The sequence below is a fragment of the Planococcus citri genome, chromosome 3, assembly GCF_950023065.1.
Source record: "Planococcus citri chromosome 3, ihPlaCitr1.1, whole genome shotgun sequence".
Lineage (NCBI taxonomy): Eukaryota > Metazoa > Arthropoda > Insecta > Hemiptera > Pseudococcidae > Planococcus > Planococcus citri.
Window position 1 is genome coordinate 3,888,027 of NC_088679.1, and position 27,370 is coordinate 3,915,396.

At 33.9% G+C, this 27,370-nt stretch overlaps 1 protein-coding gene across 2 annotated transcripts in view; it reads right to left on the reverse strand.

The window, feature by feature from the left end:
- The window catches only part of LOC135840888 (5-hydroxytryptamine receptor 1-like), a 919,288-nt gene that overhangs the window by 443,936 nt on the left and 447,982 nt on the right, over window positions 1-27,370 (reverse strand). For both annotated transcript variants that reach the window (XR_010557794.1, XM_065357633.1), the window contains exon 3: window positions 18,725-18,922. Coding sequence is in view for 1 of the 2 variants with exons in the window: in XM_065357633.1 (XP_065213705.1) it covers window positions 18,725-18,922 (198 nt within the window). In the remaining variant the exon portion in view is untranslated. The remainder of the gene's footprint in view (window positions 1-18,724; window positions 18,923-27,370) is intronic.

The following is a 27,370-nucleotide window of genomic DNA, read 5'->3' on the forward strand; positions in this document are numbered from 1 at the left end:
GAGTTTCTTAATGCATATCCAGGCACAGTTCCGCCGAATAAGTCATCAATTTCGCGAATTGTGAGCTGAAGACGGCAATCACTGAGGAAATTCAAAGAATTCCTCAACGTGTACTACAAAGTGTGTTCCAAAACCTACTTAGAAGAGCTAGAATCTGTAAAACTCACCTAGGTGTTCATTTTCAACATCTTCTGTAACATTTCAGAATAAAAAAATTTCCTATTGACGCTTTTTCTATGATTTAGATTTTCTGGGTTGCGTTTTAAGTGAGACACCCTGTATTATTTTTTTTTTTAAAAAAAAGGTAAAAATTCAGAATCCACTCGAGGCTCCAGACTCCAGATTCCAGAACGGTTCGAAACTCTGGCCAATCGACTCGAGAGGTCGAAAATAAGTTACAAACCAAATTTCAGCTTTCTACGGTCAATTTGGCAACATTTTATTTTTTTCCCATGCCGAGCTCAAATTTGAGTTTTCAAAAATTCGACCAGATATCAAAAAATAAATTTCAGCCCCCGAAATTTAGGATGGTGGTGTATTTTGAGGTCTTCTATAGATTCCTTTTTGTCCGGTTCAAAAATGTTTACGCCAGCTGAGGATAGGTACTTCCCTTTTAACCAAAAACCTCATCACAGTTCAGGATCCATAAAAATGACTTTCTAGCACTTTTTGGATATTTCCATGCATAGTAATGGCCGGGTTTTCAAGTTTTTTTTTACGGTATTTCAAGTACCTATTCTCTTTACTTTCTCACGTACCTACTTTTGATGAATTTTATATAAATTTTATCAGTTTCTAGTGATTTATAGCAATTGCCAAATGTTGAACAGCGATGCCCATAGTATTACCTATGTATTATGTTTCTGGTGATTTACAGTAAAGTATTTTCAATGTTTTTCTCGGATTTTTATGTAACTTATTGCGAGCACTTTGACATGCATTTTTTGCCACATTTTTCCATCATCTGACTACTTTTTGTCAATTTTTTATCAATTCATATATTTTTTTCTATTTTTATTCCATTTTAACGTTTTTTAAGACTGTTTCGTGCAAACTTTGTCAAAGCTGAAAGAAATTTCATCAATTTCCAAAGACTTCGTGATTTACTTGTAGTGATTTAAATATTTAAAAAAAAATTCACATGTTAATTTCGTGGCTTTTTGGTAGGTAATTACAATATATAGTTATTTAGCATATTACGAGTATACTTAAACATCTTTTTGGGCATTTATTGTCATGTTTTATTGAAATTGCATCATTCTCTGACGATTTTCAGTGATTTTATGGTTTTGCTTGTGTTTGGAAGAGATTACAACGAACAACGATGATTATTTTTTCAAGAGTTGCTAAAATTGCATCCAATTTTAAAACCTTTTCTGATCTTTCTATTTCACTGACGTTTCATTGTAATCTTCGATAATTTCCATTCACTTTTATTGGTTTTGTCAACAGGGAGACAAGTTGATAAAAATTAAACTCGATATTACCTAGTTACCTACATAATCAAAAAACCCTAAATTTGAAAAGTTTTCACCCAATATGTGAAGGGGAAGTGTTGGGTATAGAAGACGGATAGACAAAGTAAATTTTGAACCAAGTACCAAATTTTGTAAATCAATTTGGTCTCGAATGGTAACTTTGAAGGCCCCTTGAAACGTGCTTCGCTCATGGTCAAAAATTATCAAAAACATGAATATTCACTTCTTGTTCACTTAACACGTGTCAATCACTTGCAAAATGATTCATATTCACAATGGAATTTATGAAAGAGTGCTCCAAAATGATAATTTGAAATTTTTCTAGTTTTCATGCGTTTTTCATGCATTTTGGCCAATTTGACCAAATTTTATGATTTTTCAATGATTTCAGAGCTGTTTTTCAAGTTTTCACATCGTTTTTAACAAGTTTTCAAGCATTTTCATGCATTTTTGGCCAATTTTACTGAAATTTCATGATTTTTTTATAGCCTTTAAAGTTACCCCAGTATGAATATTATTTTTTTACTCCTCAGGGAAGAACTTTGGCACATGAACAAATGCGCTACTTTATGTCACTTGACTCATTATTTGAAAATTCAAAATTCCAGACTCCAAGCTTTTCATGTTAATTAAAATTAATTAAAACACCACTTTTTTTCGCTTGCTTTTTCACTGGTGTTGGAACCACTAATTGAAAATGATAAAATAAGAAAAATAACTGCCAAAGTGTACTCTATCCATTCTCGGTGTCAGAATTCTTCCATACTTCATAGTTCCACTACCATGGAGCATTACCGAACAAATTGTCCTCTTGAAATCTACTGAGTAGGTAAGGTATTGTCCAGCCGATTCTGTATTAAAATGAAAACATTAGAATCCGCAGTTGAAAATATGACAGAAATTGAGAAGAAACTTGAAGACATTATCTTGGAAATTCAACAACGAAGAGACCTCTCGTAATGTAGGTATTTGTATTCATTTTTATGTAGACCTATTTTGACCCTTAGTTATACATATGTAAGTATTAGCAGATGAAATCATAGTAAAATCTATGTATCTCCCCCCCCCCTCATAAATGTGACCCTTAAAAGGGTCCAAAGTTGAATAAAAACAAAAAAATTCTGAACTTCACGAGTATTTTTTTGGCATTGATATGACACAAAAAACACATTTTAAAGAGTTTTTTCGAGTTTTTAGAAATGACCTCACCTGGGGAAAAAAATCAGAAAAAATTTCAAAAAATATTAGATCCATTTCTCAGGGAACCGATACAGCGGTTTCAAGTAGTTTTGTCGATATCTCTTCCCCTCTGAGGTGGGGGGGGGGTGCAAAAAGTTTCGTAAAAATTCACGTGGATAGACTCACGCTTCCAGCACATATTTTGGGTAAAATCAAAATTTTGTATTCAGAACTCGTGGAAGTGTAATTTTTTCCCAAAAAAGGTATTTTTTCGTCATTGAGGACAAGGAGGGAGAGGTGGGAGAAAAATTGTCCAGTCTACAATTTTTTTATAGGTGTCCAACAATGTTGAATCAAAATTTCAAAAATCTGAAGACAGGCCTATTTTACCCGAGGATACCCTTTAAGAAATCAGAAAAATAGTTTTTTAACGCGTAGAAAATTAATATCCACTTTTTTTGGCTATAATGAAATACCTGTGTACATTTTTTGAGCAATACGAGTCACTGAGAGCATAAGAAAAAAATTAAGCCGTATTTTTAGACTCGTTCAGTTGCCTAAAAGTACTCTCAAATCAAGAGCTCAAAATTGACCAGAGAAGAATCCAAACCGAAGCAAAATTTTATAAAACGAAGGAAAGAAATCGATAGAAGACGTCAAAATATACCACCAGCTAACATTTCAGGAGCTGAAATCCATTTTTCGATTTTTGGCGAATTTTTGAAAATTCTAATTTGGGCTGAAAATTAGAAACAATCAAAATTTCATCAAATTAACCTAGAGGGCTGAAATTTGGTTTATACCCTATTTTAAACACGACGAGTCGATTGGTGATGGTTTTGAAGCGTTCTGGAACCTCTAGAAAAGTTTCGAATTTTCCAGTTTGAAGAAAAAAAGCTGTAAAGTTGGGTGAAGTTAATTTTGAAAAAAAAAAAAAATTGAAAAATCAGAATCCACTGGAGGCTTGACCAAATTCCCCAAATTCCAGAACGGTTCGAAATTCCCGCCAATCGATTCGAGAGATCGAAAAGGAAAGTTAATGAAATTTGTTTTTTTTTTCAAACCGAACTCAAATTTGAGTCTTCGAAAATTAGACCAAATATCAAAAAATGAATTTTAGTACATGAAATTTTGGATTGTGGTGTATTTTGGTGTTTTTATCGATTACTTTCTGTGCGGTTCCAAAATTTGTGTGCCAGTTGAGATACCTACTTCCCTCGTGAGCAAGATTTAACCGAAAACTTCATCATCTGCTCACTCGATGCATAAATGACTCTTTGGATACTTCCATATGCATTGTAATGATTTTTCTAAATTTTTCAACGACATACCATATCGAGACGATGGTTACAAGTATTTTATAAGTTTTTGGTGATTTACAGTAGGTAATTTTAATTTTTTTCCTGGTTTTATGTCACTTATTGCAAGCACTTTTACATGCAATTTTTTCAAATTTTTCTGAAATCTCATAACTTTTCAACCCTTGATTTTTTATCAATTCGAGTGATTTTTTTCGTGTTTTTACGTAGGTACATCATTTCAACATGTTTTCAGCATTTTTTCATGAAATTTTCGCCACATTTCTTCCAAAATCTGACTATTTTTTGCTAATTTTTATCAATTCGTAGGTACTTTTTCTCTGGTTTTTATTTCATTTTAACGCTTTTCAAGACTTTTTCGCCAAGTTTTTATCAAATTTAAAAGAAATTTCATCAGTTTCCAGGTAATTTCCAGTGGATTAAATATTTAAAAAAATAATGTTTTCACATGCCAATTTCATGACCTTTTGGTGATTATAATCTATTTTCATGCTATTATAAACATCTTTTTGCGCATTTATTGTCATGTTTAAGTGATATTTCATCAGTTTCTGATGATTTACAGTAAGTACCTTTTTTTAACGATTTTTACTTGCATTTGGAAGAGATTATTACAACGAACTCGTACATTTCCGCAAAAATTTTTCCATGTATTGCTAAATTTTCATAACTTTTGACAATTTAAATCAATTTTAAAGTCTTTTTTGATCTTTTTACGAGTATTTTGAAAAATGTAAGTATTATACTGTTCAAAGCAATATTTTCGACAAACTTGACTGATGTTTTATTAATTTTTGATCATTTTCATTTACGTTTGTTGTGGTTTTATCAACAGTGAGGCAAGTCGATAAAAATTATATTCAATACATATTCAAAAAAAATCTTGAATCTGAAAAGTTTTTTGCCCAACATGTGATGAGGGAGAGGTAAATTTTAAGCCGAGTATCAAATTTATTTTAATCAATTTTGGTGTCAATGAATTATTCTCTTTGAAACCATAAGCTCACCAAATTTTCCTGTTTCCTATTAAGTACCTATAATTAAGTATTAAGTATTATTATGCCAAGTTTTGACGTTGTTATAAATTTGTACTTAATTGTAGCCAGTTCAATTTCACAAATTCACCAATTTTTGATAATTTGCAGCAATTTTAAGATTTTAACTATCCCTGGGATGACTCGTTAATTAATATTGTTCACTATAATGAGACCATTTTCAATTGCTGGGAAAAGGTCAAAAAGGAGGAGATGCCAGAACCTTAGAGTGATACTTAATCGAAAAATCAAGTCACATTTGTTTTATATTAGACATCTTCAGTACCTTTCAATAAAATGTATAACATGCTCCCATTTTTTTTTTTTTTAAATTTTTGTTCCGATTGGAGTGTTGTGCATACGAACAAAAAACGTAATCCTGGGTGAAAAAATCAAAATCATGTAAGTAAATCAACTCTGATCTCGTATTTATACGGCTTGCAAAATTCGAATGAAACGGTATTTATGTACTTAGATGATACTCAAGTCATAAAAAGTTAAAATTTGGATAGGAATTTAAAATTCTGAGATCGAAAAATTGAACCTAGGATACAACTAACATACAGGTATACATAGGTATGTACAATCAAAATGCATTATTCACTCACCCATACTTCACATGACAATTTTCATTAGGTACACAATTGACAAATCAACGCGACAAGCACTTTAATGAACAAGAACAGCAACTAAAAGATCAACGATTGCCGACGAGACGAAAAAAACCTGAAGTCAAACACGTTTCACAGCAAACATAGCCGTGAAAGTGCGAAACGATCGAAAAAAAAAAAGGAGTAGAATACTGAGGAAAGCTATTTACACTAGCCTTCTGTCTAAACTAGTTCCTCTTTTCATCAAGCAACTCTCAAAAACGCACAAACTTATCAGCATGATGCATCACATTCTTTGTCTATTGCGACCACATTTGATTTCGAAAAATCCACCTGTACAAAGATGGAAACATTCCAGTACCTACTTCCCTTGTGAGCAACATTTAAACGAAAACTTCATCACTGTTCGGAATCCATAAATGACTTTTTAGCACTTTTCGGATATTTTCATGCATTGTTATGGTTTTTTATGGCATTCAAGTGTTCTTTTTACTTTCTCATGCACTTTTGATGAATTTTATGGGAGAGACGCCAAATATGGAATGTTGCCTAATATGGAATGCGACAATATCTCGAATGTTTACCATCGAAATCTACCGGCGATGGTCAGAATTGATTAAGCTAGTGAAATAACCAGGCTATACAAGTTTTGGTGGTGATCCGTAAAGTTATCTGTGTTTAATTGACAAAAAAAAAATTTTAGCAGAAAATTGTGCGAAAACATTTGTATGAAGATAGCTTCTAGAGGTGAAAAGTGGGTACTTTCAGAATATTTCATCAGTTTTTCTCGAAAGCTGCAAATAAAAAAGTTATGATCGTTTTTTATTCAGATTCTTTGGGTAGCCTGTTATGGAATATGTTGTGTTTCTTACTTTTTAAGTATTCTTTCGATCACACATGTTCAAAACATTAGTAATTATGCATCTTAGACGTATTTTAGGTCTCAAGTCGAATAAATTCGATTAAATATGTAATTTTATCCATTAATTTTTGAAAAAAAATTTTCCTTTCAAAGTCAGATAATTTCACGTTTTAAATCGATTAAAATGTTAGTTTTATCAACAGTGAACATAGCTTTACTTTATTATTGCATTTCAGGTCGAATACATTCGGTCAACCACATCATTTTCACCAATATTTTTTGAAAAAAAAAACCATTCCATATTTGGAGACCATTTTTTCAAAGTCCGAAAATGACACTTTCTACAACATTGGGAGTGGGGGGGAAAGTTTTTGGTTTTGAGAACTGAGCTCTTAGGGGGTGAAACTAGAGGGTTGCAGCTACCCATTGGTTGTTTGAGATCGCCTTTAAGTTGATTTGGGGCTGAGCAATCTCAATTTTAAAGATGGCCTTCCATATTTGGCGTCTCTCCCCTATACCTAGATATTTCATCAGTTTTTAGTGATTTATATCAATGCTAATAATGTAGATATAAGTACATGTTTTCAACACCTTTTCATGAAACTATTGAAAAAAGACGTTACTTTTACAATGCCAATTAAACAACTTTTTTTTATAAGTTTCTGGTGATTTACAGTAGGTAATTTTAATTTTTTCCGGGTTTTTATGTTATTTTCTTACTGCGAGCTCTTTTAACTTACATGCAATTTTTGACAAATTTTTCTGAAATCTCACAACTTTTTGATACGTAATTTGTATCAATTCCACACTGAAAGAAATAAACAGTAATAGGTACATTAAAACGATACACTCAGTGCATTAAAACGCAGTAATTTTGGTATAGGAATGAAACGCATTAATCAGTACATATTTAGAGAAGTAACTATTACACAGAAGTGCAGTAACCATTCCATCGCTTTCATTCAACAATATTTAAAAAGTGGGGATAGCTACTATCAATTTCACGTTTCTCTGCACATCTAAATAATTTTCACTGCAACAAATTTTTCTAGACCTAATTTCCCTAAGAAAATTTTCCTACCTGACTGGGATTTGAACCTGCGACCTTTCGTTCCGAACTACCTACACTTAACGACATGGCCACGAGTAGAATATTTGATTCAGGCCCTCGAAGCATTTATAGATTTTTCACTGTTTGAAATAAATGATTTCATTGCAGTACGGCGATGTACTCAGTACATCGTTTACTGCATTCAGTAAATCACTACATGGTTCTCAGTCATGTTTAAGGAATGTAATCATTGCTTACTATACGATGTAACTATTACCCACCAAATGATGTTTTGAATACCATGTCTGCAGGACTGAGTCCCCAAAGAAATGTAATGAGAACATCAAAATGAATTTTTAAAAGTGATGCAATAAATCCATCCTGGCGATGTACTCATTCCATTGTATGATGCATTCTCTGATTTAAACTATGTAATCATTGCATCAAAATTAGGTAACTTGAAAATTACTGTACTGTGCAGTAACCATTGCATCAATTTTGGGACTGAATAATGCGTTTTGAAAATCATTTCTTTCAGTGGTGCTTTTTCTCCTGATTTTATTCTACATTTCAACATGTTTTCAGCATTTTTTCATGAAATTTCTGCCACATTTTTTCCATAATTTGACAACTTTTTAGCAATTTTTATATGTAAATTTCTACAAGCAATTGTTCTATGTCCAAAGAAAGGAAAGGTGCACCGACCTTTGGAAAGAGAACAAATTTTAGTATTAAAAATTGTAAACGCATTTTTGGGTGGAAAAAATGACTTAACCCACTTTGGAATAGAGCTCTTCATATATTTTTTAAACAACTATCAGAGCTACGAAAAAAGATGTCTCTAAGCTCGTCAAATTTCCCCATTTCCACTCAAGTACGTTACGTACATAATGACGTTGTTTTTATTGTAATTTCAGCCAGTTCAATTTCACAAAAATTCACCTACTTTTTGGAAATTTGCGGCAATTTTCTAATTTTAATTAGGTAATCCTGGAATGACTGGCTAATTAATACGTTGCACTAATGAGACTATTTTAATTTGCATAGGAAAGAGGATGCTAGGACCTTAGATTGGTAATCGAAAAATCAAGTCATATTTGTTTTATAATTATGTAATATAGACATCTCCAAATACATTTCAATCAATTACTCCCATTTTGTTGATGGGGAGGATTAGTGCGTTCATCGAAAAAGATGAATTCCCAGATAAAAAAATTGAAATCTTAAGTAAGTCAATTCTGATATTCACCTGCTTGTACTTAAAACGATTGAAAAATTTGAATCAAACATTATACCCACCCACTCGTAGATACCTAAATCATAATAGGTTTGAAATTCGATTGAAAATCAAAATTACGAGATCAAAAAATTGAACCTAAGATACAACATACAACGCATCACATTCCTTATCTATTGCGACGACGCGACATCCACGTTTGATTTCGAAAAATCCACCTGTACGAAGACGGAAATATTTACGTCACCGGCTCGGCTATTATGAAATTATTGCAAAGCGATAAGAAAGATAGACTTTGAATCCACCTTGTAATTATACAGGGTGTTCCGGAAATCGTCTTCCGAAATTTAACTGCAGATACGTAGTACTCGAGGAGACGACCAACAAATGTCATTATGACTGGTTGTCTTATCTTGTGAATTTAAGGAGCCATTGCTTCGCAAAATTCGAAATTTAGGTATGTAGACACAAACTAATTATGAGAAAAATCATCAAAAATAAGAAAATGTTCGAATCATTCAAATTATGCTCACAATAACCAATACTACTCGAGAGAACGAATAAAAATATGTATTATAACAAATATTGTCCATGTCCATATTCTAAATTGAAGGGGCAACTTGCCTCAAAATTTTCAAATTTGGGAGACTTCAAATGTTGAGGATTTCAAATTATCAAATAGCGCTTGCCTCTTCAATTTTGAAGATACACAATTTGTCACAATAACATTTTTTGTTCGTCCACTCGAATAATATGGATTATGGGTATATCATTTGAATGATTCGACCATTTTTCTTATTTTTGATTTTCAAAATTAGTAAATTTTGAGTTTTGCGAAGCATGTGGCTTCTTCGATTCACAAGATAGACAATCTGCGGTAATAACGTTTTTTGTCCGTCTTCTTGAGTACTACATATATCTACATTAAATTTTGGCAGTCGATTTCTGGAACACTCTGTAAAACGGTTTTTTGATGTGTTTTTTTTTGTTTTTTGTAAATCCATCGTTGAAAATAATATTGTTTAAAGTACATAAATTTTCATAATTTCTCTATACCGTAAGGTCAAAATAGAACCCAACCCAGATGAGTTAGATCATAGCTATTTGGATAAATTCATCAAGGAAAATTTAGTTTGACCTATTTAGTTCCCTTTCTTATCTTCTTTCATGTCTTGACTACAGCTATCTATCGAAAATGGATTCAAGATCCTCGAAAACTCTCACATCTCGATATCTGATAAATGTGAAAATTTCGAGATTTAATCATCTGCTCTCCTCCCTTCTTCTCCTAATTCAATTTTCAAATCAAAATAATATCAAAAATTAATTCATCGAAGTCGTTGACCAGTTTGCTAAAGGCTTCGAAAGAACCAAGAACATTGTAAGTAGGTAATAATTTTTCTAATACTAATGGTAATGACAATACCAGCATGCAACACGAATGTCGTTGATAACTAGTTAACTACATCGAAATTGACCATTTTTTGAGGATACTTACGGCGATAGGTAGGTCTAGGTAAGTACATCAAAATTTTAGGAATGGGTAATATTGAGAAAGAAAGTTTCGCACCCAACAAAAAATGTGGAGTTCCCAAAGTACGAACCCTTCATAATTCCACACAAATTTCAAACTAGGTAGCCCAACAAGGGAATCTTTTGAACTCACACCCTCCGATTGGAACCGAATCCAAGCTAAATCGAGTAATAAAGGCATATAGGTACCAATATACCCAACATTTCTGTTACCATAATTTCAGGCGCCAAAGTAATTTTGTTGGTTTTGGACAATTTTTTGAAAAAAAAGGTAAGTACCTATATATTCTCGAGTAAAATAGGTGAAAATGTCCCTGTACTCGAATTTTTGAAATTATGATTGAACATTCTTGGACACCTCTAAGAAAATCGTAAACCCGGAAAATTTTACTCCTACCCCACCCTCCTAGTCCACACCACGCCTTTTTTGAAAAAAATCACGTTTCAACGAGATTTGAATGAAAAATTTTGATTTTATACAAAACGTAAGTATATAAGAAGCTCGAGTCTACGGAAATTTTTTCCAATGTTTTCTCTAGCTGGATCATCTTTAAAAACTCAAAAAACTCCTTAAAATGTTTTTTTTTGAGTCATAATAGCACTGCCAAAAAACAAAAAAACACTCGCCATGAAGTTCGGAAATTTTGCACGTGAACCTCAAAACTACCTATACCTATTTAAAGTGTATCAACGCCCATTCAAAGAAGCAACACTGGAAACTCGCAAATCTGTGAAAGCAATGATTCGAGCTCATAAAAAAAATTATTCTGCTCGAACTAATTGCCCTCTTGAAATCTACTGGGTAGGTAAGGTATTGTCTAGCCGATTCTGCATTAATGAAAACATTAGAGTCCAAAGTTAGAAAATATGTCAGAAATTGAAAAGAAACTTGAAGGCATGATCTTGGAAACTCAACAACAGAGAGACCTTTCAAGATAGACAACCAGCGGTATAACGTTTCTTGTTCGTCTCTTTGAGTACTATCTACATGCATTAAATTTTGGCAGACGATGTCTGGAACACCCTGTCAAATGGTTTTCAATTTTTTTTTTTTTGGTAAATCCACCTTGAATAAAAATATTGTTTAAAGTACACAAATTTTCATAATTTCTCTATACCAAAAAACAAGATTACTCAAGGCTTCGAAGGAACCAAGAACATTGTAAGTAGGTAATAAATTTTCCAATACTAATGGTAATGATAAGAAATCGGTCATTTTTTGAGAATACTTACGGTAAGAGGTATAGGTACATTAAAGTTTTTAGGAATGGGTAATATTGAGAAAGAAAGTTTCGCACCCACAAAAAATGGGTAGTTCCCAAAGTACGAACGCTTCATAATTCCATACAAATTTAAAAATATCCCAACTAGGGGACCTATTCAACTCACATCCTCCGATTGGAAGGGCACCCAAGCAAAATCGAGTAATAAAGGCATATAACAATTTATACTTACCTACCCAACATTTCTGTTACCATAATTTCAGGCGACAAAGTAATTTTGTTGGTTTTTGGCAATTTTTTGAAGAAGAGTACCTATTCTCGAGTAAAATAGGATGAAATTCCCCTGTCCTAGAATTTTTGAAAATACGATTGAACATTGTTGGACACCTCTGAAAAAAACTGTAAACCCGGAAATTTTACTCCCACACTCCTTGTACACAGTACGCCTTTTTATTAGGAAGAAATCGAATAAAAAATTTTGATTTTACCCAAATGACGTATAAAAAGCGCGAGTCTATATGGACATTTTTTCCAATTTTTTCTCTAGTTGGCTGATCTTCGAACACACAAAAAACTCCTTAAAATGTGTTTTTTGAGTCAGAATAGCAATGTCAAAAAAATACTCGCCATGGAAAAGCAACTAAGAACTGTGAAAGCAAACTACTGAGTAGGTAAGGTATTGTCCAGCCGATTCTGTATTAAAATGAAAACATTAGAATCCACAGTTGAAAATATGACAGAAATTGAGAAGAAACTTGAAGACATTATCTCGGAAATTCAACAACGAAGAGGCCTCTCGTAAAGTAGTGTATTCGTATTCATTATTATGTAGACCTATTTTGACCCTTAGTTATGTATCTCCCCCCCCCCCCATAAATGTGACCCTTAAAAAGGGTCCAAAGTTGAATAAAAACAAAAAAATTCTGAACTTCACGAGTATTTTTTTGGCATTGATATGACACCAAAAACACATTTTAAAGAGTTTTTTCGAGTTTTTAGAAATGACCTCACCTGGAGAAAAAATCAGAAAAAATTTCAAAAAATCTTAGATCAAATTTCTTAGGGAACTGATACAGCGGTTTCAAGTTTTTTTTTGTCGATATCTCTCACCCCCCTGGGGGGGGTGCAAAAAGTTTCTTAAAATTTATGTGGATATACTCATATGCTTCCAGCACATACATACATATTTTGGATAAAATCAAAATTTTGTATTCAGAACTCGTGGATGTGTAATTTTTCCCGGAAAAATGGCATTTTTCGTCATTGAGGACAAGGAGGGTGAGGTGGGAGAAAAATTTTCCAGGCTACAATTTTTTTAGAGGTGTCCAACAATGTTGAATCAAAGTTTCAAAAATCCGAGGACAGGGATATTTCACCTATTTTACCAGAGACCCTTTAAGAAATCGAAAAAATAGTTTTAAGCGCGTATTAGGTATTTAAGATCCACTTTTTTGGCTAATGAAATAGGTACCTGTATACATTTTTAGAGCAGAATGAGTCAATGAGAGTATAAGAAAAAAATTAAGCCGTATTTTTAGAATTGTACAGCCGTATCATTTAGCATAGCGTAGACGCCATAGTAAGTAATCTTTTCCGATACACGATCACGTGATGCAATTTTTTCACCAACACTTTCAAATTTCCCATCGAGCAAAACTCGGTAATAAAATTTACGCCAACTTTTCACTCGAAAATTTGGTTACCTTACACGTCGAGCATTAAGATAGGCAATTTTATTCTGTTTATCTCGCGTCACGCATCCTTAATCGAATTTTCACTTTCTTTGCCTTTTTGCTGAGAACACCATCGCTGTGAATTTCAAAACAGGCAACATGTGACACCTCGCAGTTAGCACTCGACTATACCTACATCTACAACTATATAGAAAATGCCTTAAGGTGTTTCGTGATTTGAAAATTAGCTGCTTGAATTTTTTTTCACGTTCCGCATATCCCTATATTCTACGAGTATAGTGAACCACAAACATCTCGAACAATCGAATGAAGATATTTCATTGCCAATATCGAATCGTGTAAGAAGTTCTAAACACCTCGAAAGCATATCACGACGATGCGACGTAAGTAGTGGAATTTTCCATTACAAATTTTATCAACAATTTTCTGCTCAGTTTTCGACAAAACTTGAAATTTTGCTAGCAACAACGTTCAACCAGAACGTTAATTGACGTCATTTTTAGTGCCGACGACGAGAGTCGACTTTACACACACACGTAAGCATACATTTTAGAACGATCTCATTCATATCGTCATTTAGAGGGGGTTTTCTTTCAACCTGCTAACGTACTTATACAATACGAGTACAACATCGCACCCACACCCAGAGTAGGTATTTCCGTAAATTTATTCCCACTGTAAGCGTATTTCATCAGTACCACCGCCTCCATCTGTCTTTCTTTATTCGTTCGGTTGAGTATACGCCAACATTGTGAGAGGTAGGCTATACGCGGTTGTGTATACAGACGATTACACGTAGCATACCCATATACGAGTATAGTTCCGCACGCAGACCATTAATCTGCTATCTACGCTATGTCTTTTCGCAGGCGAAAAACATTTTTGCGGAATTCGTTATCAAATAATTTTCGTTTACGAGTGTTAAATCGTTTCGAAACGTTTATGGGTAATTTAACCATATTCGCGTAAATATTCGCCCAACACACGAATAAATATATCCGCTACAGGACTGTTGTAGTACGCGAAATGATTCCTTCTGTATCGCTCACTCTTCTCAATTCACACACGAGATTCCCGAATCCAGTTCATGATGAAGGCAGGAGTGGAATTTCTCTAAAAGTTTGACTTTTCGACTTCACACTCATTTTTTTCCTTCAAATTTCACGACCTTGTTTCGATTTAAAAATTGAATCAAGAGAAGAGGGTAGGAAAGCAGATGATTAAATCTCGAAATTTTCACATTCATCAGGTTAGGTATCGAGATGTGAGAGTTTTCGAGGGTGTTGAATCCATTTTCGATAGATAGCTGTAGTCAAAACATGAAAGAAGGTAAGAAAGGGAAATACGTAGGTCAAACTGAACTTTTCAAAATTGCTATGAAACTACATATGCGAGTTTTTAAAACTGCTGAGTTCATTGTTTTACATTATTTAAATAATAAAAAATCATTAATATCTACCTACTGAAGAGCCAACACCAGAAAGAAATGTTGGATTATTATCGATGAGGGAAGTTTTTAGTCTCTCTTCCGAGTCAATCTGCTCTGCCATGAATTTGAATATCTAATATTAGGCTAGTAAAGGGCAGTCGTTGGCGACAAATTTAATGAATAATATCCAATAAGATGGACTGTTTCACATTTTTTTTTTTTTTTTTTTTAGGTACCTACCTAGATTATTTTTGAATTTGAATTTTGAAATAATCATAAAAAATAAGAAAATGCTTGAATCATTCAAATGATGCCCAATTGCCCATAACCCATTGTACTCGAATGCGTGAGCAGAAAAGTTATTATTACAAATTGCTCGCCATCAAAATTGATTCAAAATTTCCAAATTAATTGCCTGTCCCAGATTTTGAAAATTTCAAATTTTCAAATTGTGTTTGCGCCTTCAATTTTGAAGACAGACAATTTGTCATAATAACTTTTTTGTTCGTCCACTCGAGTTGGTGAAGTAATTTGATTGAATGATCCAAACATTTTACCTAGGTACCTATAAAAGACTTTATTTTCCAATTCTTGGCGAATCATTGAAGATCAAAGGGCCAAAAAAAAAATGGTAACCCAATTCATCTAGAAAGCTTAAATTTAAAGTCCATTTCATTTTTCACCTTTCAAATCTATTGGAAGAAACTGTGAGCTGTTTTGAACAGATCTGGGAGCCTCCAGCAAATTCTCAAAAATCACGATTTCCACAAAATTGCTCCCATCAAGAAAAGTTGATAAGCTGAAATTCACCATATGTCACATTTTCAACTCTGCAGATCAACAGAAGAAGATTTTGAGCAATTCTGGAGACTCTAGCGACATTTCAGCAGATTTTAATTAGTCCGAAAAAATGTCGTAAAATCAATCAAAATGAACTGCAGCTCATATAATTGCGTTTGATGTAATGTTGGTGGCCTACTTGACTGATTATAAGCTTCTGCCAAATAGGCACAATGTTTCCATATCGCTGGAGAAGTGGAGAAATATTTAGATACTTGATCTTAAACCGACAGAAACTGCTTTTGGAAATCGATCATGGAGGGCTTTCAACATATGCATCAAACGCCAAACGGATTTATGGTGCTAAGGCTCATTTTGACATATTTTATGGCACTTTTTTGGTAAATTGGAATTTTTAAACGATCGGTAAAAGCCCCAGACCGACTTGAGATCTACTCCAGTCAATCTGCAAGATTTGACAATATGGTCTAAACTGAATTACAGTTTTCCAAATTTTATTTGGACGCGACTTTGTGGAAATTGTAATATCCAAAAATTTAATAAAGGCTCCAAAATTGTTCAAAAATGCTCGAAACTGCTTCCAATTTTTTCTAGAGATCAAAAACAGAATACAATCATATAAAATATAAGCTTTATAGCTCAATTAGGTGAAACTTTGATTTTTTTTCACTTTTTTTGGCCAAAGATTTTCAAAAATTTACTAAAAATTGAAAAATGTAGTTTGGCACTCAAAATTTTGATCCATGACGATGACGTATTCTTCATATCTTTCAACCAATCTTTGGTTGGAGCTGAAATTTTTCCGCTGATTTGAAAAAAATATGCTATGTAGATTATGCCAGCAAAAAATATTGACGATGGTCTAAAAAATTGATCTGGATGTTTACTCATGGCAGGTAAAAGTAAAACTTTTCAGCTGCCCTAACTATGAACATTGAATTATTCCAGATTTGACATAATTATACCAATATATGGCAGCACTGGATATCAGGATCGTAAGATAAGCTGAACGAGGAGGCGAAGTGAGGAGAGCTAATAAAGTGGCCTGAAAATTTCGAAAATAAGCATTCGCAATAATTTTCGAATATTTTCCCACTCCCATCAACTTCCTTGACCCAGAACCCAAAAAATGAATAAAAACCCAATCTCAGAGAATAATTTTGACATCATGAAATCACCTAAAATTTTAAAAACAGCGAAAATTCGTCTGATTTTTGACATTGGAAATGGATAAACTTAAGACAGTAGAGATTTTTGGAGCCAATGTGACTTGGAAGGAGGAGGAATGGTGTAAATGAGCCAAAAAATTGCATTATTTGTTTAAATATGATCGAAGGAGAAAATATATTGTCTGGAATTAATTTGCAGAGATTTGCAGAAACGTTATTTTTCACATGGAGGGGCTACTTAAATATGAATGAACAAAGTGTCGTATGTAAGTTGGTGTTAATCGTAGGTAATGATTTATTTAGGTACCAATGGTACCATACGATCTACTTCAGCTAAGTAGAAAACTTGTTTTAGATCATATACGAGCAAGAATTTATGATGGTGAAGAAGACCATTCAACTTTGGAAGAATCTTCAACCGGTGGAACACCCGAATCCTGTACTGGGGTACTTTAAATATACCAACAGGTGAGCTAAAAGTGTTGGAATATCTTATATCTTCTTTTTTTTTTAATTTAAAAATTCATAGGAGTGAAGAACTTTCATCCTTCGAATTTTTTGCTTACTTCGGATCACGATGGATTAGATAACTGGAATTTATTCTGCCCCCTAGGTGAGAGGTCTTGACTATTGGGCAAAAATTTATGTAACATGCACCAAAATCTCTCCAGTTTGCAGTAAGGAGTAGAAAAGTCAGTATCTTTAATCTCATCCAGTGGATAAAAAACTTAATCACGGGAAACTTCTCTCAATTTCCCAACAAAATTCAAGGTTTTTACAACCAATACTTACTTAGATTGGTTTTAAAAAATTTGGAATATATATTTACTTATTACCACTTCTTTTTGGAATTTTAATTTTAAAAATCACCATGAAAATTTTACACTTTTGAAGATACGTATATAAGATACAAAAATAAATATTTCGGCAGACTCATGTATTGATATCCAACACGATAAACTTGAAAATTCATTGTGTTAATATTGTGGCCCTTTTTGTTTTCAGTAATAGCTGGTCTCATTGGCTTTTAAGTATAATGAGCTTGCTGATACAATGAATTATTATAAAAATACTGCAGCTAAAAATAGGTCAATTGGGTAGGTATACATGGAGATTTCAATAGTCTAATTGGAGGACGACTATCTGGAGAGTAAGAAATTCTATACTGTAGGACCATACACGTATGATAAAAGAAACCAAAGAGAGATTCCCTACAATCGGCTATAATGGATCTTTGGGAGTAGGGGAGGTCTCATTTTGTTGCTAAAACTCTCTAGTTTATTATGCTTCGAATCGATCGAATTATCTACAGTACATTTTTTACTTTTTTAACCATGAATAAAAATTCATCCATAAATAGTGGAAATTTGAGGAGTAGTAATGAATGTTCGCCCCGTTTGAAGATCGCACCACAAATTTTGAGAAAGAATAACAAATTTAAATGATGACCTACGGAGTGGACAAACCTGGTTCGAAAAGTCAAAGATACTCCATTTCAATTTTGTTCTTCCGCCTCAAATCGCACGGTATCATCTTTAAACATGTCGATCATTTGTTACTGGACCTCAAACATCCACTAGGTACTTGTGGATGAATTTTGATTCATGGTTTTAAAAAAATGAATTAATGAGTGTTCCTCAATGTTGGCGGCAACTTTCAAAGAGGTCACGTTAGATTGTTTTGTGTAACTTTAAAACAAAAAAACTAACAGTAGGTATTTTAGTTTGAAGCATAATAAACTGGAGAGTTTTAGATATTATAAAATGAGACCTCGTGTACTCCCGAAGGTCCATTTCAGTCGATTATACGAGGATGGGAACATTAATTTTTGAATCCCTCGTAAAACGATTCTTTAGGCGATACAGCCAGGAGGGATACTAGCATGTAAATAATCGTGAGGACGAGGAAACCTTGGTAAGTAATTTTTAATAACTTGAGTAGGTAGTAAGTTTCACAAATGTTGTGATTTTAGTCTACTTTTCCCTTTTTTCAACTCCTCATCCGGTCTCCCAATCGCACTTCAAAAGAGATAAATTAGTTTATAGACTAATACTATGTATACGTATCTGTATCAGATCAATGAATAATATGAGTTAGTACTTACAGTGGTTCCACTATGTCTAGCTGAGCGACTCGATAGGCTCTTCTTGCCTTTAATTTTCAATTTACTCTTAACAGAGCTTTGATTAGTCTTTGACGGCTGCAGCATCGGACACTGCGATTCGTTACTCGGTCTGGATGTGTTAAAACATACGCTATTCGTCTTACTGGTATTGCTGCCGTTGTTATTATTAGGTCCAAACTGTGAACAAAAAATCGAACAGAATTTTCAAAAATTTTCCTGCTTATCTAAGTATGTACTTATATCACAGTAAATGATATTTTTGAGGAACATGAATACCCAATTGATTTTAAATGTTAGGTATCCTGCATTTAAAAATACGAAAGTTTTTTTTTTTTGTTCGCGTTTTTCAAGTATATAAACGTGTTTCTAAAATATTGTACCTCGCAATCTTCTTTTGCTAAAAGCATAATATAAAATAGGTAAGCTGAAAAACGCTCAGGTGGGGAAGTTGTGTGGTTTTACTTCTACGGACCTATAAAACATATTCCAACAATAAAATTCTTGCTGACCAACAAAAAAGCTTGATGAGCTAGCCAAAGTTTTTACCAGCTAAAAGTATTTCGATGATTACAAAAAAATTTTTGCTTGAGAGGCTCAGGGTCTGAAACTTTCCACATGGAAGTTTCTCAATGGTACCCACCTTCTGTGCTAATATCAACCCGCAAGTTCATGGGGGGAGGGGGCTATACCCAGTATGTATTTTTCAGAAACCCCCTTTTATTAGAATGTTTATAGCCTCACCCCCTTGTAAATACAAAGGAAGTTGACACATCCCTAGATTGGAAATTTGATGTAGATTCTTTTGTCCAACTGCATACTTTTCGTTAAAATTCAATAAAAACGGGTTTTTGGGGGCTAAGATCCACGCTGGGGGAGAATGCAAACGTGGTAAGGTGGGGAAGTTGGTAGTTTTACTTCTATGGACCTTATATACATATTCCAATAATAAAACTTTTGTTGACGAATACCAACGATTTAGATACCCTATAAAAGTTATTATTAGCTAAAAGTATTCAATGATTGCAAAAGAATTTTTGCTTTTTATTGATGTGACTAATATTTTTTTCAAAGCTGCTGGAAATATTTCAACCAAAACAAAACTTTTTGAACTGGATAAAAAGGAATTGAAAGAGAACCCCAATGTAGGTACACTATACCATAATAGAGAATTGGGCTGGATGAATGTTTATAGCCTCACCCCCTTGTAAATACAAAGGAAGTTGACACATCCCTAGATTGGAAATTTGACGTAGATTCTTTTGTCCAACTAAATACTTTTCGTTAAAATTCAATTAAAACGGGTTTTTGGGGGCTAAGATCCACACTGGGGGAGAATGCAAACATGGTAAGGTGGGGAAGTTGTGTAGTTTTACTTCTATGGACCTCATAAACATATTCCAATAATAAAACTTTTGTTGACGAAAACCTACGATTGAGATACCCTATAAAAGTTATTATTAGCTAAAAGTATTCAATGATTGCAAAAGAATTTTTGCTTTTTATTGATGTGACTAATATTTTTTTCAAAGCTGCTGGAAATATTTCAACCAAAACAAAACTTTTTGAACTGGATAAAGAGGAATTGAAAGAGAACCCCAATGTACACTATACCATAATAGAGAATTGGGCTAGATCTAATTTGGTATCCCTGTACAACATTGCAGTCACTATTAAACTCTAGCGACGTGATTATTGTGCTTATTTATGCGTGGACAAACTTATTACATTTGACGACGAGGAAAATGTTTTGAATAATTCTTTTTTTTACAAAAAAATTCAGTTTGAACACAAGACACCAGACACCAGACAATGGCTCCTAGACACAAAAATAAGCAGCCAAACACACCAACATGCATAAGAAGAGACACCTTTTGCTGGCTTCATTCCACCACACACTCAGACAAACACCTTTATTACTTCACAACAACAAATTTCAAATTTATGTTTCACAGAATTCTCTCCGCAATCTGAGGAATGGCATTATTATAAACAACGCTTTGAACTAGAAATTAATCTACAAGGATTAGAGGATGAAATCGATGCGAAGTGCAATTTACTATTGAAAAGCATTGGACCAGATCAATACCAAATAGTAAGCAATCACTTTGATCCCAAGCCAATAACAGAGCTCACTTATGACTCGATTGTGTTATTTCGTGACTCTTACTGTCGCCCCATAACTAACTATCTGTCAGAGTGAGTAAAATTTGCCCAAACCAAAATATGCAAAATATCTCCTAATTCGTTGAAAATCTACATTCAAAAGCAGTCGAGTCAGCTCAACTACAACGTTCATCAATTATCACACTCATTATCAGCAATGCTGCCTAAGCTCAGGTAAAGTTAAACACGAAAACTTCAAATCAAAACGTTTTAATGCAGAACCAACAGCATCAATAAATGTGTTATCAGTGGCAAATGATAGTGATGATGACGATACGGAGTATGCTACACTTTATTAAGTCAACGCGGCCAGCAGTCTTATCAGACCAGTTATAGAAGTGAAGATGTCCTCAGCATTTTTTAAAATCTTTTTTTAAAAATATTATAGGATATGTAGCATATAGAGAATTGTGGTAGATCTAAGTTGGTATCACTGTATAACATGGCAGTTACAATTAAACTCTAGCAACGTGATCAAGTGCTTATTTATCTGTAGACGAAGTTATTACATACACCATCAACAGAAATTTCAGGTTCTAACATTCATTTTTTGATTTCTTGGCGAACTTGAAAAAATTCAAATTTGTCCCATTTTTCACGAAAAAAAATCAAAATTTGATCAAACTGATCCAAAAAATTGAAATTTGGCTTATACCGTATTTTTGGCCTTCCAAATTGTAATTTCTCATGAGTTTAAGTCGTTCTAGAGCACCCTTCGTGTAGATTTTTGGATTCTCCAGTTTTCAAAAAAAAAAAAACTCTTTTTAGTAGGTACCTACGGTAGAATTTGGCACCAATAAACTCGCATTCACCATCATTATGATCCTTTTGATTGATTCAGGCATTTAGATATGTTGGTTGTCGGTTCAAATCCTAATTTTTCTTCAACAATGAAGTAGGTACATTGTTTTTGAACAAAATGAAAAAATAAAAATTTGTAAATTTTGTACATGAGCCGGCACAGGGACTTTGGTTTTCGGCGTTTAAAAAAATACATAATTTGAAAAATTCAAATTTTCGTAAATATCCATGAGAGAAAGCATACCAGGTATCTATACGCATCTTTATTTAGCGATTAAATACCTATTAAAAACATGTTCACTTTCTTTGAGTAAGTAATTTTTTTTTTTCACTTCAGGCTTCCTGTTTAAAGCAGACTTGTGAGTAATGCATGGAATTGGAAGGCCATAATAATGGTAAGTATCGTTGCAACGATAAAGCTATTGGTTTTTATGAATTTTCCTCTCTCTACATAGCCCTCTGTCACAATGATGTGACTGGTTTTTGGTTGTCAAGAAAATACGCGGCTTGAAAAATCTATATAATACTTACGAGGTCTGGCAATTAAGTTCCGGGAAGTGCTTCTGAGAGGTAGAGATACAACACTGGTGTGCTCGCAAACACATTGTTGTGTAGATTAGACCTTCCTTTAATACTGTTATAAGTTTCAAGTCGATCGGGTGAATTTTGCGGGATCTATGGCTGTTTAAAGTGAACAACTTTCAAGGTCACGTCGCAAAACTTTAAGGGGTGACTTGAGATTAGACCTTCCTTTAATACTGTTATAAGTTTCAAGTCGATCGGGTGAATTTTGCGGGATCTATGGCTGTTTAAAGTGAACAACTTTCAAGGTCACGTCGCAAAACTTTAAGGGGTGACTTGAGGAGGATGCTTGAGTCAGGGAGATCAGATTTTGAGTTGGGGGAGAGGTAAATGTCTTGAAAGGTCAAACGCGATGTTTAAAAAAATTAAGGAAATGTTTGAGGAAGATCAGGTGATCAAAACCTCACAAAAAGTAGGCCATGAGATTTTTGTTGCCAAGTGGCTGTGAGGAAATGTCCTCTGAGGTGAGTAAAAAAAAATTTTCAAAGGAAATTGACCTCATAAGTTGTTATTGTGGTCTTCCTTCAACTCAAAGCATCGTATTTTTACTCAATGCTCCCATTTAGAAACCTGTTTTGTGTCCCTCAGAGGTGAATTTTTCAAAATTTGAGTGAATGTTTTTGAGTCCTCCTCAAAAATGCAATGGATGTTGATTCCCAGGTAAAAACCAACTGAGAATGAAGTAGAGGTCCCTAGGAATCAAATCTGGGGTGTAGAAATAGTGAGGAGACACTAAGATGTCTTGAGGAGGTGACCAATCCTCCAAGAAGTAATTTGCAACCCTCCTTTTCACGACGAGGTACCAAAAGTTACTTTGGAAAAATACTCACAGAAAAAAAACGGAACAACCTACGGCATTGAAACTTTGAATATTACTAAAGGAAGGTCCAATCTACTGGACAACGTGTTCGCGAACACTCCAGGGTTGCATCTTCTACCTCTCAGAATGGCTTCCCGGAACTTAGTTGCCAGACCTTATTGAGAAAAGTTGGGACAGTTTCGGAATAATAAAAATTTGAAAAAATCAAATTTTTGTAAATAGCCACAAAAGAAAGCATAATATTAAACTTGAATTCTTCACTTCAAATCAAGTTTTTCCAGCTGGCAATGACGTTCAAAACCATGTTCAAAGACTCGCTCAAGCTATAGCTGAACATTGAACAGAAATCGTCATCCAGCAAGCCTAAATTGCTGCTAATCAGCAAACGCAAATTTATGGTAAATTGGCAACGTCAAATCTACCTACATAAATCATTATACGAGTAATTGAGGGGTTTGGTTCCAAAGTGGTCTTTATCCCAGATTTTCGAAAATGATATTATTGTCGATTCGGATAGTATTCGTCAAGGGCTATCAGAATAACATATCATCGCGGTTCCAGAATGCCTCCTTCTGGTAGAAAAACGAGGTCAAAGTGGTGGGTTCAAATCAAAGCGGGCTCTATCCACGGATAAAGCCCGCTTCGCGGTGAAGGTCACGAATTTTTTTTTTACTGATCAGATGCAACAACAGAATTTTAACGTGCCGAATGTTTCGCACTGTTGTAAATGTGCTCTCAAGTTGATTTACCCGATTAAATAAAGTGAATTACTGCATTTTTCCCATTTTTTTCTCAAATTTATCGAATTTGGCTCAAATTGTCAAATTTATCGAATAAATCGCTCAAATTGCCAATTTTTTTGTTTCATATCATCTACATAATAATAATCAACACATTGAGTATCAATTTCATTTCATTTCTGCCGAAAATCGATCATTCAATTCGCTTCAGAGGGGAAAAAAATCTGGTTTCAACTCAAAACGGGCTTTATCCATCACAAAATGTGGTATTTTTCCCTCCTGGAGGGAAAAAAAGGGAATTTTTTTTGGGCAATCTTTTTCTAACGTGGCTATACATGTTTCACTGTAATATCAACCTCCTACGTTGTACCGCTTAGTCTGTGGCAGTTTTTCGCTTCTCCTGAAAAAAAATGCGTTTTGGATAAAGACCACTTTGGAACCAAACCCCTCAATTATGGTATAACTTTTTCGTTATATAAATATTGTAGTTTTGATTCTTTTCACGGAAGGCATAATTTTTTTTTTTTTTTTGCATAGAGTTGAAAGGAAATATGTCTTTCAAAGGGTACACCCAGATGAATTAGGTGAAATGCCCCGGTCTCCGGATTTTTAAAATTTTGATGAAAAATGGTGAGGTACCTTTGAAAAAAAAATAATAACTAAAAAATGTTCTCCCATCTCATCTCCCAATTACCCCGTAATGGCGAAAAAACGTTTTTTTTTCGGGGGAAAAAATTATACTTCAACGAGTTTTGAACAAGAATTCACTCAAAATAAATAAAGGAGACATGATCCAAGTGACATGAATTTTTTCAAAATTTGTTGACCCTCCATGGCGGTGATATTGACAAAAGAAAATCTGAAACCACCATATCTCCGAACCTAATTTAAGCACACGAAATATTTTTGGCCAATTTTTTGGTCATTATTGCCAATTTTAAAAAACTTTTCTAAATTTTTGGCGATTTTTCTCGGATTTTTGAAATTTTAAACATTGGCATCAGTGCTTTTCTGGAGGGCAAACATTTTTTGAAAAAATTCACGTGGCTAGACTCATATCTCTTCTATAAATTTTGGGTGAATTCAAAATTTTTTGTTTAAAACTCCTCGGAGTATATCCCCCCCAAAAAGCGTTTTCCGCCATTTTGGGCAAGGGGGATGTGGTGAGGGTAAATGTTTAGGGTCCAGCATTTTTTCTGAAGGTCTACCCAACAATGTTCCATCAAAATCTCAAAAATCTAAGAACAAGGACATTTCACTTATTTTACTCAGGAGTAACCTTTCTCTCGAGCTTGAAGAGCTTACTTTTCGTACCTAGTAATATTCTTCATCTTTCACGTTGATTTTCAGCAATTTCTACTCTTTAAAGTAACATTTTTCGTTCATCTTGAAAGATTATAACAATATTTTGAGAAATATTCACGTTGTTTCAACTAAGTACCCACCTATGTTTACGTTGAGTTCGTATTTGCTCAATTTTTGCGATTATTTCGAACATTTTTTACAACATTTCACTTCTAAAACTCAACAAGAGGAAACATCTGCTCGACATTTTTGCAAATACAGTTTCCCCACACGAATAGGTACGACGAATAAGACACCTCGTGTCATCTTAGAATTCGAGGGAAAGAGAAAAAAAAATAGTGTCAACAATGCGTCAAATAAAAAGGTGCCAAATATCACTTTAGTCGACATTCGAGCATAAATTAGGGTAAAGAGAAAAAACGTTGAAAAACGAATGATGAAAAAAAACGAACGAACGAACGAGAAAAAGAGATCGGCGCTTGTCGTCGCGTCGAACTTGAAGAAATGTCACGACAAGCGTTATATCTACAGACGAGAGAGAGGAAGAAGAGAGGGAGGAATTTGAGCAGACAATGTAATTAAATAAATCTGTAGGAATTCGCGGACGACAAAATGCTATGCAGCTGTCCGGACAGCGTGAAAAATACCCGTCAAATTATACGAGTGTACCTACGCTTTTTTAAATATTTCAAAAATTCATAGAGCTATTCGTTCGTCGTTTACTTGTAAAAAAAAAAAGGAATAGGGCATGGGGAGTGCGGAGAAAAGTCGAGAAAAATTTATCGCCTAATGAAACGTAAAACGTTTCAAGGAAGAGGATAAACAACGAGCAGAGCTCAGCCGAGCCGGGCAAATATTCTCGACGACGTTATTTTTACGCAAAATTGAAATTCCACGCCGCAAACGAAATTTGTATTGTCCAAACAACAATGCTTTTTCGGCTTCTTCGACAATGGATTTTATTTTTATTTGTACGGAAAACGGCACGGCCGCGGCACAGGCACACACACGTACCATATACCTATATATTTTAAAAGGAGGAAATTCGCCCTTATATTCTCCATCTTCTTTTCTCATCGTCGCTGCGTTACTCTTGTGTGTGTGGCAGTCTCTCGGTAATATTACTACAAATGGATTTCTTTTAGCAATCGAATTACCAAATCTTTCAACGGGTAAATGGCCCTGTCAGTGTTCGATATATATCGTCAAATTTGTAAATAAACTAGAAGGGCGCGTTTATTCCTCCTCTCTGCTCGCACGTTCGACAACAAAAGACCAAAGGTCAGCACAATAGAACGCAAAATTTCCTTTCTAATAAACCAAATACATACTCGTAAAAATTTTCGAGTGTGCTTGAGTAAACAGTTTTTCATCTGGCAAGCCTCTTGTACCAACATCTGTGCTTAGATGTAGCTCTCTCTAGCTACCCTACTACGTGTATCTTATCTCTATACTTGTGTATTTCCTATATTGACAGTGATTGAATTTATCTCGGGCAATTATCAATTGATTATTGTAGTTGCATTGTGAAAATTGGTCTGGAGTCTGAGTGTTTAAATTTATGAAATTTGGGTTGAATAAATTAAAACCGATTGACTGCTGATAAAAAAAGTACAAAGTAGAAGATTTTGTTTTGAAGTTTGTTTTTGAAGGCTTTCGAAGACGTTCGTTTTTCAAGAACCTTCTTTGTAATTCTTCCACAAAATGATTGTTTTTCAGAGCATAAGCGAGAGATGACGAGTCATCATACTTCCATCAAATTAATCGTATATATACCTACCATTTTTTAATAATCATGAAACTATGCCATATGTCAATCAATGAAGAAGAACTTTATATCGAAATTTTGTAATCAAGTAAGTACCCATCAATTTTGTCATCTGTATCGTGTGTAAATTTTACACAATTGCTATAAAATTTAAAGCTTCAGTGAAATTATAAGAAATTACCAGTTGAAACAATCCAACTACATACCTGTACTCGTTGGAATGAACAGACCGTAGGCTAGTTCAAGTGCTAAATTTTTATTCGAAACTAATGCTAACACCTTTCTGTTTTATGTACTCAGATTTCACATGAATTTTCCATCTATTGTGAAGTTCTCAGCAAGACTTTGTGGTGTAGGAATTAGGAATAAGAGAGAATTTTAGAACTAGGAACAAATAATGAGAAGATAGGTATTAGGAAATTTTATGATTAGGAAATATTGGGATG